We start from the raw sequence: 16,603 nt of genomic DNA on the forward strand, positions 1-16,603 counted from the left end.
TCTTTTCTGTTGGAAAAAACCCAACAAGTGCCACCTATTTAATTTAATAATTGCTAAAGTGGAGCCTCTAGTAAACTGCAAGGAGAAAATTATCTTTTTAATTCTTTTCTTGGTGAACTGAAGAAATCAATAATAACTTGACACGTCATCAGAGACACAAACCTTCGCCCATACACAAAGGAGTAATGTTCTGTTATACTTTTTGGAACGGATCAGAACTCGACAAGATAATTCGACCATGACTTCAAAAACCTCCTCCGTACCGTACACCTCTCTACCTTCCCACCCGGACTCCTATCCCCAAAACGTCATCGTTCTCTCCTACTACCATCGACCTCCAAACCACATCCACCGCCGCTGTCTCCTCTTCACAACCGCAATCCTCCTCCTCTCGGCCGCCGCCTACCTCCTCTACCCTTCCGACCCGGCGATCCAACTATCCCGAATCAAACTCAACCACATCCGAGTGAACTCGTCCCCTGAACCTACTCTGGACGTCTCATTCTCCCTCACAATTAAAGTTGAAAACAGGGATTTCTTCTCTCTGGATTACGATTCTCTTGTAGTTTCGGTTGGGTACAGAGGGAGAGAGCTAGGGTTTGTGAATTCAAAGGGAGGGAAAATCAGAGCCAGAAGGAGTTCGTATGTGGATGCAAGGCTTGATTTAAATGGTCTTGAGGTTATAAAGGATGTATTTTATTTGATTCAGGATTTAGCTAGAGGTGTTATTATTTTCGATACTGATACACAGGTTGAAGGAGACCTTGGCCTCTTGCTTTTCAAAATCCCAATCAAAGTAAGTCATTTTTTTTTAATTTTAATTTCTTCTTCGTGCTGCTTTAGTAAGTAATCTGAGTTTTTGAAATGTTTCAGGGAAGAGTATCATGTCAAGTGTTTGTGAATACAAATAATCAGAAAGTTGAGCATCAAGATTGTTACCCTCAGGTCAGTTTATAAACTGTTTTCTGTATTAATTTTATAAACGCCATCAAGATTAGGGAGATCAAGTTGCTCTGAGTTTAGAGGGGGATGGATCACTTATTGCTGTCCATTGCAACTTATATCTAAGGCCATGCCCATCTTTGTAATTTGCCAAATCCATAAGGCTGTGTATGTCAGGGGAGGGATGGATGATGAATGGGTAAAAAGAATTGAAGGATGGGTTATTCATCTAGTTTTTGCCAAGCAAGATCCTTTCCCCAATCGCCCTCAGATTTGGAAGCTCTAGCATGTCATGTTGTGGTTTCTTGTTCACTGTGAATTGGTGTTCAGCTGTTTATATGCTGGAATGCAAGAGGGATCTGAACCATATCCTAATGCTTTTATTATGCTAGGGGTTGATTTTGCTATTACATTGGTCATATTAGATGGTAGATTCTGTACCATCCAAGTGGATTTGCTAACTTTGAGCTGCTATCTGATCTTTTCAGTGACATGGGAATTTCAGCATATCAAGCTGACTGTCTTGAATTGGACAAATTAAAAGTTGGGTGCTGGAGGTAAATAGTATGGTCTTGCCACCACCTCATAGGTAATGATACGTGCTCAGTGTATTCATTCATTGTGATCAATAGCGTGGTGTGATCTACTTACAAGTACAATTAGGACAAAAGATTAATTTATGAGCAACAACTGTATCCCCGTATTTCACCGTAGTATGAAAGCTAATATTTCTTGTTTTTTTTTTCCATACAATTAGCGAAAAAAGATTAATTTGTTTCTTTGTTATATACTGACGAGGAGCATGTGTGAAACGATATCACTAATAATGTTATACTTTATGAATAATTATTTTCGTTATCAATAACCCTGACTATTTTAAAAATAAATAGTTATGATGTAATCCACACACATTTGGTGGCAAATCCGCATTAGATTTTAGGGTTCTTATAATGTGCTTTCAGAATATGCTGACTATCACAGCAGCTATTCTATTGGGGAGAATGAGTATTTTGTTCTCAGAATTAAGATGGTTTACTGTGCATGAAATGTCCACCAAGACCTCCATAGTTTGCCCCCTTCCCGCAATGACTTGCAACCCTAGTTTCATGTCCGTTGTGTAGTTGCCTCGGCTCTCCTATGAAAATCTTCTACCTTAGCTCCATCCACATACTTAGTTTGAGGACTGCAATTTGTAATTGGGTGAAGCATGCTTAAGAGGGTTTCAGCGCAATTGAACTTTGTCACTGCCTTCTCTATGATCTTGACGGGAAAAAATTGGGTATAAAAGAATTAATATTTTATTGCATCATAAAACCTTAGGAGGCTATTGTGTAGGTTTCATTCAGAGATGCATAATTGCATTTGAAGACTTGGTAACGGAGTATAGTCCAACCCATTATTATTGGGCTTAATTTATATTGATTTATTAGACATTTTATTTAGTGTGTTATAAGCCTCTTTTTTTTTTTACTAGGGTTTCTTTGTTCTGATGATTTAGATGTAATTTTCTACATTATGGTGAGATTATTGATGATGAAATAAGAAAAGTGACATGCTTCTCTTCTCCCATCTCTCCTCCTCCTCCTCCTCCTTATCTTCCTTTTTTTCTTTTTACAACTCCTTTTCTTCTTCTATCTCTTTCTTCTAATATTTTATCCTCTTCTCCAACTCCTCCTTTTCTTTCTCTTCTTCATCTACTATTCTTCTCTTCTTCAGCATCTCTTCTTCTGCATCTTAGCTTTCTTATTTCTCCTCGTACTTTTGTTCAATTTTATATGTCCCACATCAGCTTTGGTATTAGAGCACAGGTATTTTTTGGTTGTTTCTACAACCAATCGATCCAGTGCAAGACCACAACCCTGCTGTCCAACATAACCGCCACTGTCTAAACTCATCCTACACACCACATCCACTGTACAGCAGCATCAGATCTAACAATCACTATGCTTCCCAAACAATCCCCAAGTCTTGTCAATTTCAGCCACGAACCACCACTCAACAGCCCCAAAATCATTGCTGCCAACCCTCATCAACCACAACAGCCCCTCTTTCAGTTACCCGCAACCATACCCAACATAAACCACACCATATTAGCCACCCAAAACCACCACACAACAGCCTTATCACTCAACAAAACCAATCTACCAGAAAGAATCAATTTGTAATGGACTATTTAAATCCAAATCCCTACAGAAACTCTCCCAAATCTCTCCTTTTAACTTTCAAATCCTTACTCTTAATTCTGAATCCCCATGTTTTTCCATTACAGAATAATATTTGTGTTGATATATTTGTAAAGAAACGAAATACATGATAAAATGAATAGATATGAATATTTGTGATAGAGTAGAATATTATGTCATTACAATTAATGATCATGTCACCTGCCAAAATATTGAATAACAAATCATATATTTTTATGAAAAAATAATAGTGATAGGAAAGGCTCGAACCTATAAGGTGGACGTGTTGAATAACAATAACATTATTATTATTATTATTGTATTTCGTAGAGAGATAAGATGTAAGAGACAGAACTATGTAAATGAGAAAGCTGTGGACGAGAATGATTTGTGTCAGGTAAGGTAGACAAGATAAAAATCTGTGTTTATCTCTCTATTCGATGGAAGAAGGTGAGATGGAATGAATTAAAGAAAATATTTGATTTCATTTAAAAATATACACGTTAATCTTTTAAATAGTTTTTTAATGCAATAAAATATATTTTAATTTCATTTAAAAATATACACGTTAATCTGTATATTTTCTTTATATCTAAGACTTGAAATAATAGAAAAAAAGTAATTTTCTATTTAATTATGAATTATATTTCTTAATAATATTTCTTTTTCTTATAACAGTTAAAAGTATAAAAATTGTCAAGTAATAAGTTTTATATGCATAAAATCACATTAAAAAATAGTTTGTTAAAGACACAAAAAATTATAACTTATTTTATTGTATGTAAAAGAATAATAAAAATAAAATTGAAAAATCTGGATAAGAGAAGCATGTTACTTGTCAAATTGATAGCTGCTTTGGATGTTTTGCATTGAAAAATGCTAAGTGCAACAGTCAAAATAAGGGATATATATAAATGTTTTACTATATATCTATATGATACAAAAGCATATACCTCGAATTAGGTTTGAGTTGAATTTGCCAATATTTACACCTACTTATCAAATAAAGTAATTATACCTACTTATCAAATAAGGTAATTATTCAAAAAAATCCACTTCTTCAGTTGACTCGAGTCAATATCTATTAGGCTTGACTTGAGATTTGTGTAATATGAATTTTATATTTGCAATGGATTTGCTAGGGATATTCTACAATTAACAACATCCCTCAATTCTCAACTTATTCTCTCTCGTCATGGTAGAAATTGTTGCTTTTGAGTTGCAAAACTCACGGGGCTCTGTTTAGAATTTAGGTATTGCTGGTCTCCTTGTTCATGCTATGTTGCCAGATAAAAAAATTATTTTTCAACACAAAATAATTGACGTTTTTTTTAATAAAAGTAAATTAAGAATTATATGTATAAATTAAATTTTGAAAGAAATATTGTGGTAAATCAAAGACTAAATTACAAAGTTAAAATAGATGAAAGTTCATATATCTGATTTCATATTGTGAAAAGGTATTTAATTTTTTTATTTAATTCTATATCAATAATGTTTTTTATAAGAAAAGTAATAATTTAAATTCTATTAAACATAAAATAATTTGCTCGTATAATTTTTTTTCTTATTAATATTATTATTATTACTGGCCAAAAAATAATAGTTCATTAATAAAAATCGAATGCGATTGGAGTAACTATTCAAAAGACTCAAATGATTCAAAATAAGAATGAAAAATACATCTTTTTAATTAAAGCTTCTTTATCCTATTAATGACTTTTGTTTTCAGCAAATTGTTTATCCAAATATTTATTTGTCAAAGAAAAATGATAAGAATTTCAAAAGCAAATTTTAAAAATGTTTTTATTATTATGATGCTTATATATTAAAACATTATAAGAATAATACATTAGAAATTTTATACTTAATCATATAATAAATTGTTTAAAATTTTTTAAACATATATTTTATTTTAATTGAAAAAAAAATATCAACTTTCCCAAAAAAATCTATAAAACCATGGATAAATTAAATGAAAATTGAATTATAATGCTAAAAACATTTTAGTGCATTAAAAAAAAATCTTTAAAAAATTTTTAAAAAAAAACAAAAACAACCAAGCTCATCTAACTGAAAGAAGGTTAGGTGCACCTAGGTCTGCAAGACCAGGCACAAGTACCTAGTCTTTTCTCTTTTTTCTTTGTTCGGGCAACAATGCGTTGATTGAAAAAGAATTGTGAATGATACGTCACCTGATTTTTCAAATTCCAACCATTGAAGCAGTGACTAAAAAATTTGGATTGGTTTTTTGTGTGGAAAATACCATTTTTTAAAACCTATTTTCATTAAAAAAAAAACAACTAAAAAAAATACTCTTACCATCTTAATAAATCAATTTCCCAACTCAAAACATCTTTAAATCAATATAAAATACAAAATCAAACTGGAAAAAAAATTCTCTCATCCTTAATCTATTTTTTCTAGACAAGGTATATGTATAAAAACACTTTAATAAAACTTGTCTTATCGAATGGAGCCCGTTGACCTTAAGATTGAGCTTTTGTTTTGGCTAGAAATGTGATCAATGACTCTCTCTCTCTCTCTCTCTCTCTCTCTCTCTCTCTGTTATCCGATGATTCTCTCTCACATCTAGAGCTTGAAAAATGAACATAATAAATTTTTTACCCCATTGTTGCTGTCAGGGATACCATCTATGTTTTGCCAGTTATCTCTATTGTTCTGCTGCTTGGTTCTTCTTCCTCTTCACTTGCACAACGATTGTGTTCGGTGCAGACAACATTATTGCATATCTCTGCTGCACAAATGTTTTATTCCTCTCCCAATTCTGTTGATCAAGCTCCTACCATTGTTGCCGATATCAATGCCTCTATATATGCTAATGTTTATTACAACAATACCATGATTCTCTTACCTCATACACAACAAGTGATTTCTTTGAAATTGTCTTATACGAACTACTTGTATTGGAGGATGTAGATGAAGTCTTATCTACTAGGCCAGTGGGTTTATTCTTTTATTGATAGTTCTCTCCCATGCTCTCCTTCTTATGTTATATCATCATTCATGTAACTAATCTAACATTTTTATCATGGAAACAACAAGACCATCTGATTATGAGTGCTTTTTTATCCTTTTTATCTACTAAAGTTTTACACTTAGTTGTTGACTACAAAACATTATATACTATATGGTAGACTCTTGAACAAGCTCTTATATCTCCATTGAACTCACGAATTATGCATTTCCATGGATCCATCAAGAACTAAAACAAGGAGATGACATAGTTAGTGCTTACTTATAGAAAGCCAAATCCTTATATGATGAGTTTGATGTCGCTGGCATACCAATTATGTTAGAGAACTTCAATCTTTATGTGTTCAGGGGTTTGCGAGGAGAATTTAAAAACTTGGTCACCAACTTCTCAACCAAAGTCGAACCATTTAGTTACACTGACTTGCACGGTCATTTGTTCACTCATGAATACCTTCATAAGAGTTCTCTTTAGCCTATTGTTGGTTCTCACGTAATAACACCATTGCTGCCTACACCTTCTAGCACTTCTTTGACCTTTTTTGTTCAACGTCAGCCACCCCAATCTCATGGTCAATTTGTAGGATCTTATGACAATAATTCTAACCGTGGTTCTAGGGGCAAATTTCATGGTGGATAGAGGAACAACACCTACAACAATCATTCCCATGGCAATGGTGATATTTTATATGGCAATAATAATTTTAGTTCAAGTCAGAATGGGTAGAGCATGGTAGTCAATTTTCTTTCTTAAATTAGTGGTCCAATAATTGACCCATAAAATGTCAGTTATGTTATGGTTTGGGTCATTCTGCTCCATAATATCTATAAATGCAACATCACACAATGCAAGTGAGTGCTAGCTTAGCAATTAATAATCCTTATAGTGCTACTCCAACCATTTATTTTCCTGATATAGGTGCTAATCAACATATAACACCTAATCTTTTGAATATAACTAGTTTATAACTGTATTTGGGCACTGATCAACTATATATTGGAAATAGTAAGGGACTTACTATGTCAAATGATGCCCACTCTACCATCCACACACCTAAACATACTTTACCTTATTGAATGTCTTATATGTTCCCATATTAAAAAGCCTTTATTATATGTTTAGAAATTATCTTGAAAATAATGTTTTCTTTAAATTTAACTTGTTTGTGTTTTATGTCAAGGATCGACTAACCAAGGAAGTACTTCTTTCCAGTTGGAGTAGGGATGATCTTTATGTTATCTCCAAGTCTTCTACAATGTCTTTACCTCAAGCTTTATTGTTTACAAGTGTGTTTACCTTTGTAGTTGTTTGGCATTGTCAACTTGAGCATCCGAGACCATAAATTTTAAGTTTATTAGTGTCAAATAAAAAGATGTGTTGCACCTTGAAATCTTCCCATTTTAATTGTCAAACATGTCATTTGAGAAAATCTTGTTTGTTATTAGAACTTGCAAGTCATAAAACTTCTACTCTATTTGAATTAATATTTAGTGATGTTTAGGGATCCTCCCTTATGTTTTCTTCTAATTGTTCTTGTTACTATGTTATTTTTTTGGATGCTCATACTAAATACATTTGGTTCTTTCCTTTGGTTGCCAAAAAAATTTCAAGCTCATTTAAATGTTAGTTTTCCACAAATTAAATCCGTCTATACTGATTTTGGAGGCGAGTATGGAAAGTTCAATACTTATTTTAAAAACATTGGCATTCACTATCAATTGATTTGTCCATATATTCATGAAGATAATGGCATAATTGATTGTTGACATAGTCATATTGTTGAAATTGGTCCCACTTTCCTTGGTTAGTGTAAAACACCATTAAAATTCCAAGGCTATACATTTAAAACATCTGTCTATTTAATTAATCATATGCTCGCTCCTAAACTGAATAAGAAATCACCTTTTGAATGCCTTTTTCAGTTTGTTCCAGATTATAGTTTCCTTTGTAAATTTGGGTGTTTGTGTTTTCCCTTCCTTCAACCTTACAATGCCTATACATTAGCTTTTTTCTCTGCTTCTCGTGTATTTCTTGGTTATAACTCTTCTCATTTAGGTTATCTTTTTTCTCTACTTCTCATGTATTTCTTGGTTATAACTCTTCTCATTTAGGTTATTAGTGTTTTGATCTGTCATAAAAACGAGTTTACATTACTCGACATGTTAAATTTCATGATAATACTTTTCCTTTACATACTTTTAAACATATACAACCACTAGCTTTATCATCTATCAACATATTTCTGCAACTTTTGACATCACCAAACTTTCTAATTTTCAATAAGTTACATCCTCATACACCATAAATGTTATTCTTCAGCTCTTGTACACCACATTCGGTGTGCTATAATCCTAATGATTTATCTCCACATATCACTTCTTCTGTTGATAACTTTCCAAGTATTGCTTTGGTTTCTTCTGGTGAACATGTTTCTCCTGTTGTTTTGGGCACCCTACAATTTGTTTCCGTTTTGGACCATTCACTAAAGCTCACTACGGTCAGTTTTAGTTCCAGACCGCTCACTGTAGTCCCTTATTGTTGTGTCACCACCTAAACTGAACTTGGTGGTTGACCTTTTCAAGTTTTCACTTCCATCACTTTCCATGTCTAATTATCCTTCTCATGCTCAAATATCACGGTAGCACCATTGGGTTTTTTGCCTGAGACAACATAAGACAACACATCTTATTATCTCATCTCTTTCACAATTGTGTTCTCTCCTTGATCATTAGCCCCTCACTTTTAGAAAGCCAACATATATGTTGTTTAGCACCATGCCATGCAATATGAGATTTATGCTCTTCGTTCCAATGGTACATGATTTATTTATTTTTTTTCGCACGCGGGCTCACAATATAAGGGTCAATGAGTCGCCACCTAGTTGTTTAGTTAAGGGTCATTAGAAGACCCGAGTATATTGATCTTATCAAAAATTCGAGGGTAAGGGATTAGTTGTGACTAGAAAATATATTATCACACTTAGCACACCTTATCTAAAATTAGCAACATTGTATGGCCTTCATATGGCTTAAAGGTTTTGATGGGTTCCTAACTGATGGTCAGTCTATGACTCAATTTTTTTATACTCTATGAATAAATATGACATTTTGAATTTATTATGAGCTTGTACGCCCATATAAATTTTTATGTAGGTGCCCTTATAAGGTTCAACTATCATGGAAGGCGAAAGTGTTTTTCACAACTCATGTACTATAATGAAAGAAACTCTCAATTAGAATTGGTGAATATTAAAAATAATTATGAGAATTTTCTAATCAACTTCTGGTATTTAAATATTAGGCTACTTGTAAGTCCAATATTTATAACAGAATGTTGATCGTTAATTCTTATGAATTAAAATTTTTAAGGGGATTTTTGAAATATTAGCCAAGTTCTCATGGATTTAATAAGCTAGTTATTAAATCTAAAAATACATGTAATGATATTTTTGTATATATAAAATGCTAAAACTCACTATATATTTTTATTTTTTCAAAAAAACATTTTTTAGAGACTTGGTCATATGCATACCAAATAAAACATATTTTTTATATATATTTTTGAAATGAGAGGATTTAAAAAAAAATTAGTGAGAAACATGTATTTTAATACTAAACCCGTACTTTACAATGTAAGTATACAATCCTGATATTAAATAAAATTATTGAAAAAAGATGTGAGAGACCCACAAATAATTTTAGACTGATCTTTAAATTTTTTGGAATTTTTTGGGGTTTGTTTGGGAAAATCTATTTTTATTAAAAAAAATGATAAAAATAAGTTTAAGAGTGTGTTTGCCAAACAACCATTTAGACCAAAAACTCTTTCACAAAAATATTAGCAAACCAAACAGGCCTTTACCAAATGACTTAATTTTGATCCGACCAGGTCAACCCGAAAACATTGATTCAACCATTCCAAGGTTCTACCAAAGCTAAACCAAAATAGAGATTTAAATCAAAATAAAATCAAAACTAAAAAAAATCAAAAAAATCATAAAATTTTCTTATGAAAACATATTAAATACTAAAAAAAACCAAGATCACGAAGAACAATGAAGAACATTCAAATTCAAACCCAACAACATAAGCATCAAACCAGAAAAGATTTCAAACAAAAAAAAAACAAGGTTTTGATTGCAATCAAGCATAGATCAAGAATCAAGGGTCTATTTGCTTTGATTATTATTAAATCAACACGATTTTGTCGAAAAAGGGTTTCAATCCGAAACCAAACCCTAAGATTAAAACACTTAAAAATATGTTATTGATGCAAAAACAACCTAGATTATTGACTAATAATAATGTACAAACATGCAGAGACCAAAGCAAACTTAAAAATAAACCTAAAGTTAGTACTTAAGATGATGTTTTTTAGATGAATATTGTTAATAACAATATGTTTGAATTAGAAAAATATTAGGAATATCAAATCATTAAAAACATGCTTAAAATTTCAACTTTCAAAACTGCAGCCCTATTGAGAGCCAACAAAACATCAAACTTCAATCCAAAACTGACTCTTTAGGACAAAAACCAACTCTCCAATACTCATACTAACAACCCAAAAATATGCATCAAATACCTACTATCATATGTAGTAAATTTCAAAAAATATTAATTTCAGGAAGGACAACATTCAAACACCTTTCTAAACATTCAGCAAACATTAACAACTAACTTAAAGAAATATTAAGCAAATAAAACAATATTTTCATTCATCAATTCACATAAATGCTAAAACACAAAATAATGCTAAAAAGATTTTAAAAAATGTCATCACACATTGAAAAAGCATGAATAGGCAGGCCACATGATGTAACCATATTATTCGATAGTTTCACCCACATCTACCAAATGTTTTGTCCATGTTATATATATAAAATGCCTTAATATTCTTTGTTTTATGTTTTGAAGGTATTTTTGGATGAAAGATGCAAAAAGGAGGTAATTGGAGGTAATTGGCAGATTTGATGTTCAGTAGATGTTTTGTGCAAAGCGTGAGTTCTAGAAATCGAAATGAAGTGATTCCAGTGGCACTAAAAAGCTAACATCCATACCTTTCTGGAAATGTAATGCAAGAAAAATAAAAGGAGAAAGATCATGGAAATCACATCCTGCAAAGTCAAATCTCGCATTCTGCCAGTGTTGACCTTTGGCCATTAAAAATTTAATATCTGGAGCTACAGAAGTCCAATTGATGCAAAATCAATTTTCTTGGATTCCTAATTCAAAGACCTATCCACGCTCCACATTTCAGCCAAAAACGATGTCATATGAGGGAGATATGATTTTCCAAAGATGACAACTGAATTCTGCCAGCAAACAAGTTTCGTGAAGAAACGAGTCCAAATTACATTTCGAAGCATCTAAACCGACATCCAAGTTTTTATATCATCAATTTAGCTCCTCTAAGTCAGAGTTTGAAGATTTCATGCAAGGCTATTTCTCCTTTTTAGGAAAAATAGTTATTGAAGTACTTAAATGTAAATTGTCAACTTAAGGAAGGACTATTTTGTAAAATAGAGACTAGGGTTTCTTAGCATATAAAAAGAAAGAGAGAAGGAGGCAGCAGCCAGCAAAAGAGAGGGAGAACAGAAGGAGGTAGCAACCAGCAGAGAATAAACACAAATTCTCTCCTCTACAAACCTAAAAATCATGCTCTTTTTATTCTTTAGAAGTAGTTGTTCAATAGTTATGCAAGGCTAAGCTCTTTTCTTGGTTGCAAGGACACAACAAACCTTCGGATTTCAAGAACCGTGAGATTTATTCTTCCTTTTATTTTTAGTTTATGTTATGAATAAGTATGATTGTTTTCCTATGCATATTTCCTATGATTGTTGTTGATGATTGCTAGAGCGGACTCTAAGTTATTGTTGTGAACAATCTATTGCTAAGTTTAATATCAAAACCGGAGTTGTGATATATGAACTTGTGAAGCAACTAAGCTTGATAATTATGGCGGAACTACGTTATTGAACTTAGAGAGAACATTTGAACAAAGTGACACAAGCTGCGGACAACTTGTATGTTAATCTTGATGAAATTATCTAGTTCTTAAAGCTACCATTAAATTGAATTATTAGTGCGAACACTTTGATTGTTTATTGGTTATGATTAGTTATACGGCGGATCCGTTAATTAATCAACGTTAAGAAAAGATAAAATTTCAGAACATAAACTGCAATTTTCGTTTCAAGGATCGGTTCTAAATTTTCATTGGTGGATGTGTGCTTGCGACCAAGGTTTGTTTTCTTGATAAGTTTCGATTTTAATTGATTTTGTTTGCTAGTTTAATTGCTGCCATAGTTTAGATAATCATAAACCAAATCCCCCCAATTACATAACGTACAACATAAAAATCTGACTTGAAACTTCCTCGTGGGATCGACCTCTTGCTTGCTCTATACTATCTTGTGTGTTTTATGCTAGGGTAATTAATTTGTGCGACCGCGACATCGCAACACCACATAGACTTCACTCTTGAGTTTTCACAGGGTTTTACCTTCTCCAGGTCTTCTGGCTATAAGTTACTACTTCCGTTTCCTTTTCCTTCTTTCTTTTCCTTTGCCTTTATATTCTTTTGTTTGACCTTCTGTGTCAAGCTTTTGAATCTTTATAGTAAGGTCTTTCCAGAGGGTATTTACTCATGTTTTTTCTTTCTGTTTTTTTACTCTCTTTTGATTTTTAAAGGTACTTCAAGGTTTTTTTTCTAGTTTTTTTAGTGGATTTTCTCATGTTAGAGAATAATATAAATCATATCTTGAAGCCTCACCTAACATCTTAAGCTTTTGGGTTGAATTGGTTCTATGACATGGTATCAGAGTCTTGATGACCAAGCGGTCACGAGTTCGAATCTCAGCATCCCTATTTATTTGATAAAATTAAGCACAAGATAATGTAGACATGTGCCCAAAGGGCTTTCACTTGATGGGGTATGTTATAGAATAATATAAATCATATCTTGGGGCCTCATCTAACAACTTAAGTTTTTGGGTTGAATTGATTCTTTGACACCTCAAATATTGATCAAAGATCAACCTTTTGATCAAAATGAGAGAGTTCTAAACAAAAGCTAATGGCTAGAAACTCTTGTACTTAACTGGTTTTGTAATGGTGATTTTGTTTCTTGGGGTACTTTGTGGTTTTGCTAAACTTGAAGGGTAAATAGCTATTTCTAGCCCTTGATCTTGAGAGGAGGGTTTTAATGTTGTTGATAAGAACTATTTAAGAAGCTTTCAGAGTGAACACATGAAAAAATAGGTGGTTTTTTTAGAAATGAATGTCATAGTCTAGGATGACTTGGTTGACCACTTTCGAGACTTTACCGGAACAACTCCGATATAAACATCATCGAAAACCACCTGAAGTTCATAAAGAAGGTGTATATCTTTTGTTTGGATCCAACCTTATTTAATTTGAAGGTCTGTAACTTCACATTCATTTATCTAAAGATGCCAAGTCGATCAACTCATAATCTAAAATTGTAGTGATTGTTGATCAATGACAAGATGTTGGAGACTTTTATGGAAGAATTGGGATGTAAACATCTAATTTCATGGAAATGAGGTTATAGAGAGGGTATTCTTCTTCCATTTACAAAAAAAAAAAAAAACCTTATGTTATTTGGAGGTATAGAACTCCATAACGAGCTCTTGAAAGGTGTCAACTCAATCATCCAAAACTGCCAATGAAAAAGATGAATAGTGGGTGAATGACGCTTTGTCTAAGTTAAATCCCTAGAAATTAAGGTTTTAATTTGGGATCTGATAGATTTCATTTTAGTCCATGTTTTTCCAATTGCTTTTAATTGCACTTGTAATTGTCCCCCAAACTCTTAATTTCATGCAAATTCATCATTGCCTAACTTAATCATCAACCTTAGATTTTAGCTCGATTTTCATATTCATTCTTGGCTTTTGATTTATGCATTTGGAACCTTAATTGACCATTAAACTTTTATATTTTTTAATTTGGCCCTAAATTTGGTAAATTTCATCCCTTGAAGTCTCGTATCTGTTACGATTTGGTCATTAATTTTAAATTTCTTCAATAAAACCCCTAATTAGCTATCAAACTTTAATTTTTTATATAATTAAGCTGCTGATTTGACCGATGAAACTTTTTAAAGTTCAATTTCAATCCCCAAACTTCAAATTCTTCTAATTAACACTCGAATTGGCTCTAAAAAACTGATTTTTCTTGTAATCAAGTCCTTAATAAAATTAATTAACGCTTTTAAAATCCTCATTGAATCCATACTCATTCAAATTTGTATTTCTTTACCTTAAATATAAATATTTTCACCTAATGGATCTTTTATCAATCAAAATTGAGTTGCTAATTTTGTCAATCTTATACATTCTAGTTCTCTATCTTTTCCATTTGTCATTTTGATCCTTCACCGCCATCTTAGACAATCTTATGGGCTTTGTTCATGTATATTCTCATATATTTTGGAATTTTTTTTATCTATTCTTCTCTCTTTTCTTTATTTTTTGTGGGGTAAAAAACGAGTAACATAAATCCTCATCGCTCCATGATGTTATTAGTAGTCGCTGGTTATACAAAATTAAAATGTGAGTTGATGGTAGTGTTGAGTGTTATAAAACTTGTTTGGTTGCTAGAGATTTTACTCAGCAGGAGGTAATTGATTATTCAGAAACATTTAGTCTTGTGGTTAAAGTCACTATAGTTTGGTTAGTACTTACTACTACTGTTTCTCGAAATTGGAAGATCAATCAACTAGATGTTACTTTCTTGAATAAGATCTTTCAAGAAGAGGTTTATATGGAGCAACCATCAAGCTTTACTCATCATACTTTAGCATCTCATATGTGTCATTTGTATAAATCATTATATGATTTGAAACAAGTTCTTTGGGCTTGGTATAACCAATTGAGTGACTATATGTTATCCATATGATTTTGTGTCTTTGAGGTTGAGACGTCTTTATTTATCCTATTTATGGTTGGTGATACTGTCTATCTGCTTGTGTATGTGTTTATTTATCCTATACATCTTACTTACAGGTAGTAAATCGACTTCACTTACCAAACTAATTTTGTTACTAAGCTTAAAGTTCAAGCTTCAGGAAGACCTCTGCTCCATTTATTATTTTTTAGGCATTGAAGTTAAACGAACATCTATAGAACTTATAATCACTCAACATAAATATGCTCTTGATATTCTTTACAGAGCATATATGTTTTCTTGTAAGCCTATAATACTCCAATATCTCTTTTTTCTTCAAAGTTGGCCATGTTATCTGGTAGTTTGTACTTTGGCTCTACACGCTATAAACAAATTGTTAGTGCTTTTTAGTATCTTACCTTCACAAGGCTTGATTTGTGCTATGTTGTAAATAAAGTGTGTTAGTTTATGTATTCCCCCACTAAATCTCGTTAGGCTGTCGTCAAGCATATTTTGCGCTATTTAGAGGCCATGGTTTCCTATGTCCTACACATCACTTATAGTTTATCTCTATCTCTTCATGGTTTCACTAATGCTGATTGGGCTGCCAATATTGATGATTGGAAATCTATAAATGGGTATCCTGGGTTTCTTGGTACTACTCTTATCTCATGGAAATCAAGAAAACAATAAATTATTGCTCATTCTTCTACTAAAGCTGAATATAAAGCCTTAACTGATGGTATTGTTGAAATTTTATGGATTCGCTCTCTGCTTATAGAGCTTCAGTTTCCTAGTGTTTCTATAACTAGACTATGGTGCTACTTAATCTATAAGTCAATCAAGTTTTTCATGCTCACACTAGCATGTCGAGGAAGACTATCATTTTGTTCATAATAGAGTTACCAAGTAGAAGAGTCAAGTTCATTTCATTCCTTCTAAGAATCAATCTGTTTTTGTTCTTACTAAATTGCTTTCTTTTGATATCTTTGTTTATTTTTTATCGAAGCTTGGGAGCTCCATCTTCAGTTAGAGGGGTATATTATAGAAAATACTCTATTGAATTATAAGATACAAATATAGAAAATTATGTTTACCTTGTATAGCTTATAGCACAAATCATGTGTAGGGTATTACACTCTTAATATTATACAGAACTCTAATTATATAAATATATAGAGAGGATGACTAATACAATGGTTAAGCCTCCAAACACTTATTATATCTTAACTGATAGGAGGACTTAATTAAACATGTTGTGGTAGTATAGGGATGAAATGGAATCGATAACCCAATTTTTTGTTGATAAGGTTTATTATAGAATAGAATTTACCAAAGCAAAGCAGAGAGTGTAAACCTACTGAATTAAACTTATCGTGTCTTCTATACGATGCCACGTTAAAAAATATCTGGATCCCCATCATCGACTTGATGACAAGATTATTCGATTAATTATTCTTTGCAAGAAAGCCGTTCTTTTTCAAGTTCCCTTTACCAGGTTCCTAACTTTTCTTCTTGAATAAAAAAAGAAGAAAGTTCTGGAGTTACGTAATGTCAAATGGAGACAAACG

The 16,603-nt window shown here is 32.2% G+C and overlaps 1 protein-coding gene across 1 annotated transcript; it reads left to right on the forward strand.

The window, feature by feature from the left end:
• Positions 1 to 168: 168 nt before the first annotated feature.
• LOC133688469 (uncharacterized) lies at positions 169 to 1,679 on the forward strand. Its single transcript, XM_062107960.1, has 3 exons — positions 169 to 796; positions 874 to 945; positions 1,431 to 1,679. Exons 1-3 carry the CDS (start codon positions 239 to 241, stop codon positions 1,431 to 1,433), a joined length of 633 nt encoding a protein of 210 aa, XP_061963944.1. The 5' UTR covers positions 169 to 238; the 3' UTR covers positions 1,434 to 1,679.
• Positions 1,680 to 16,603: the final 14,924 nt, after the last annotated feature.

This window comes from Populus nigra, chromosome 3 (assembly GCF_951802175.1).
Source record: "Populus nigra chromosome 3, ddPopNigr1.1, whole genome shotgun sequence".
Classification (NCBI taxonomy): domain Eukaryota; kingdom Viridiplantae; phylum Streptophyta; class Magnoliopsida; order Malpighiales; family Salicaceae; genus Populus; species Populus nigra.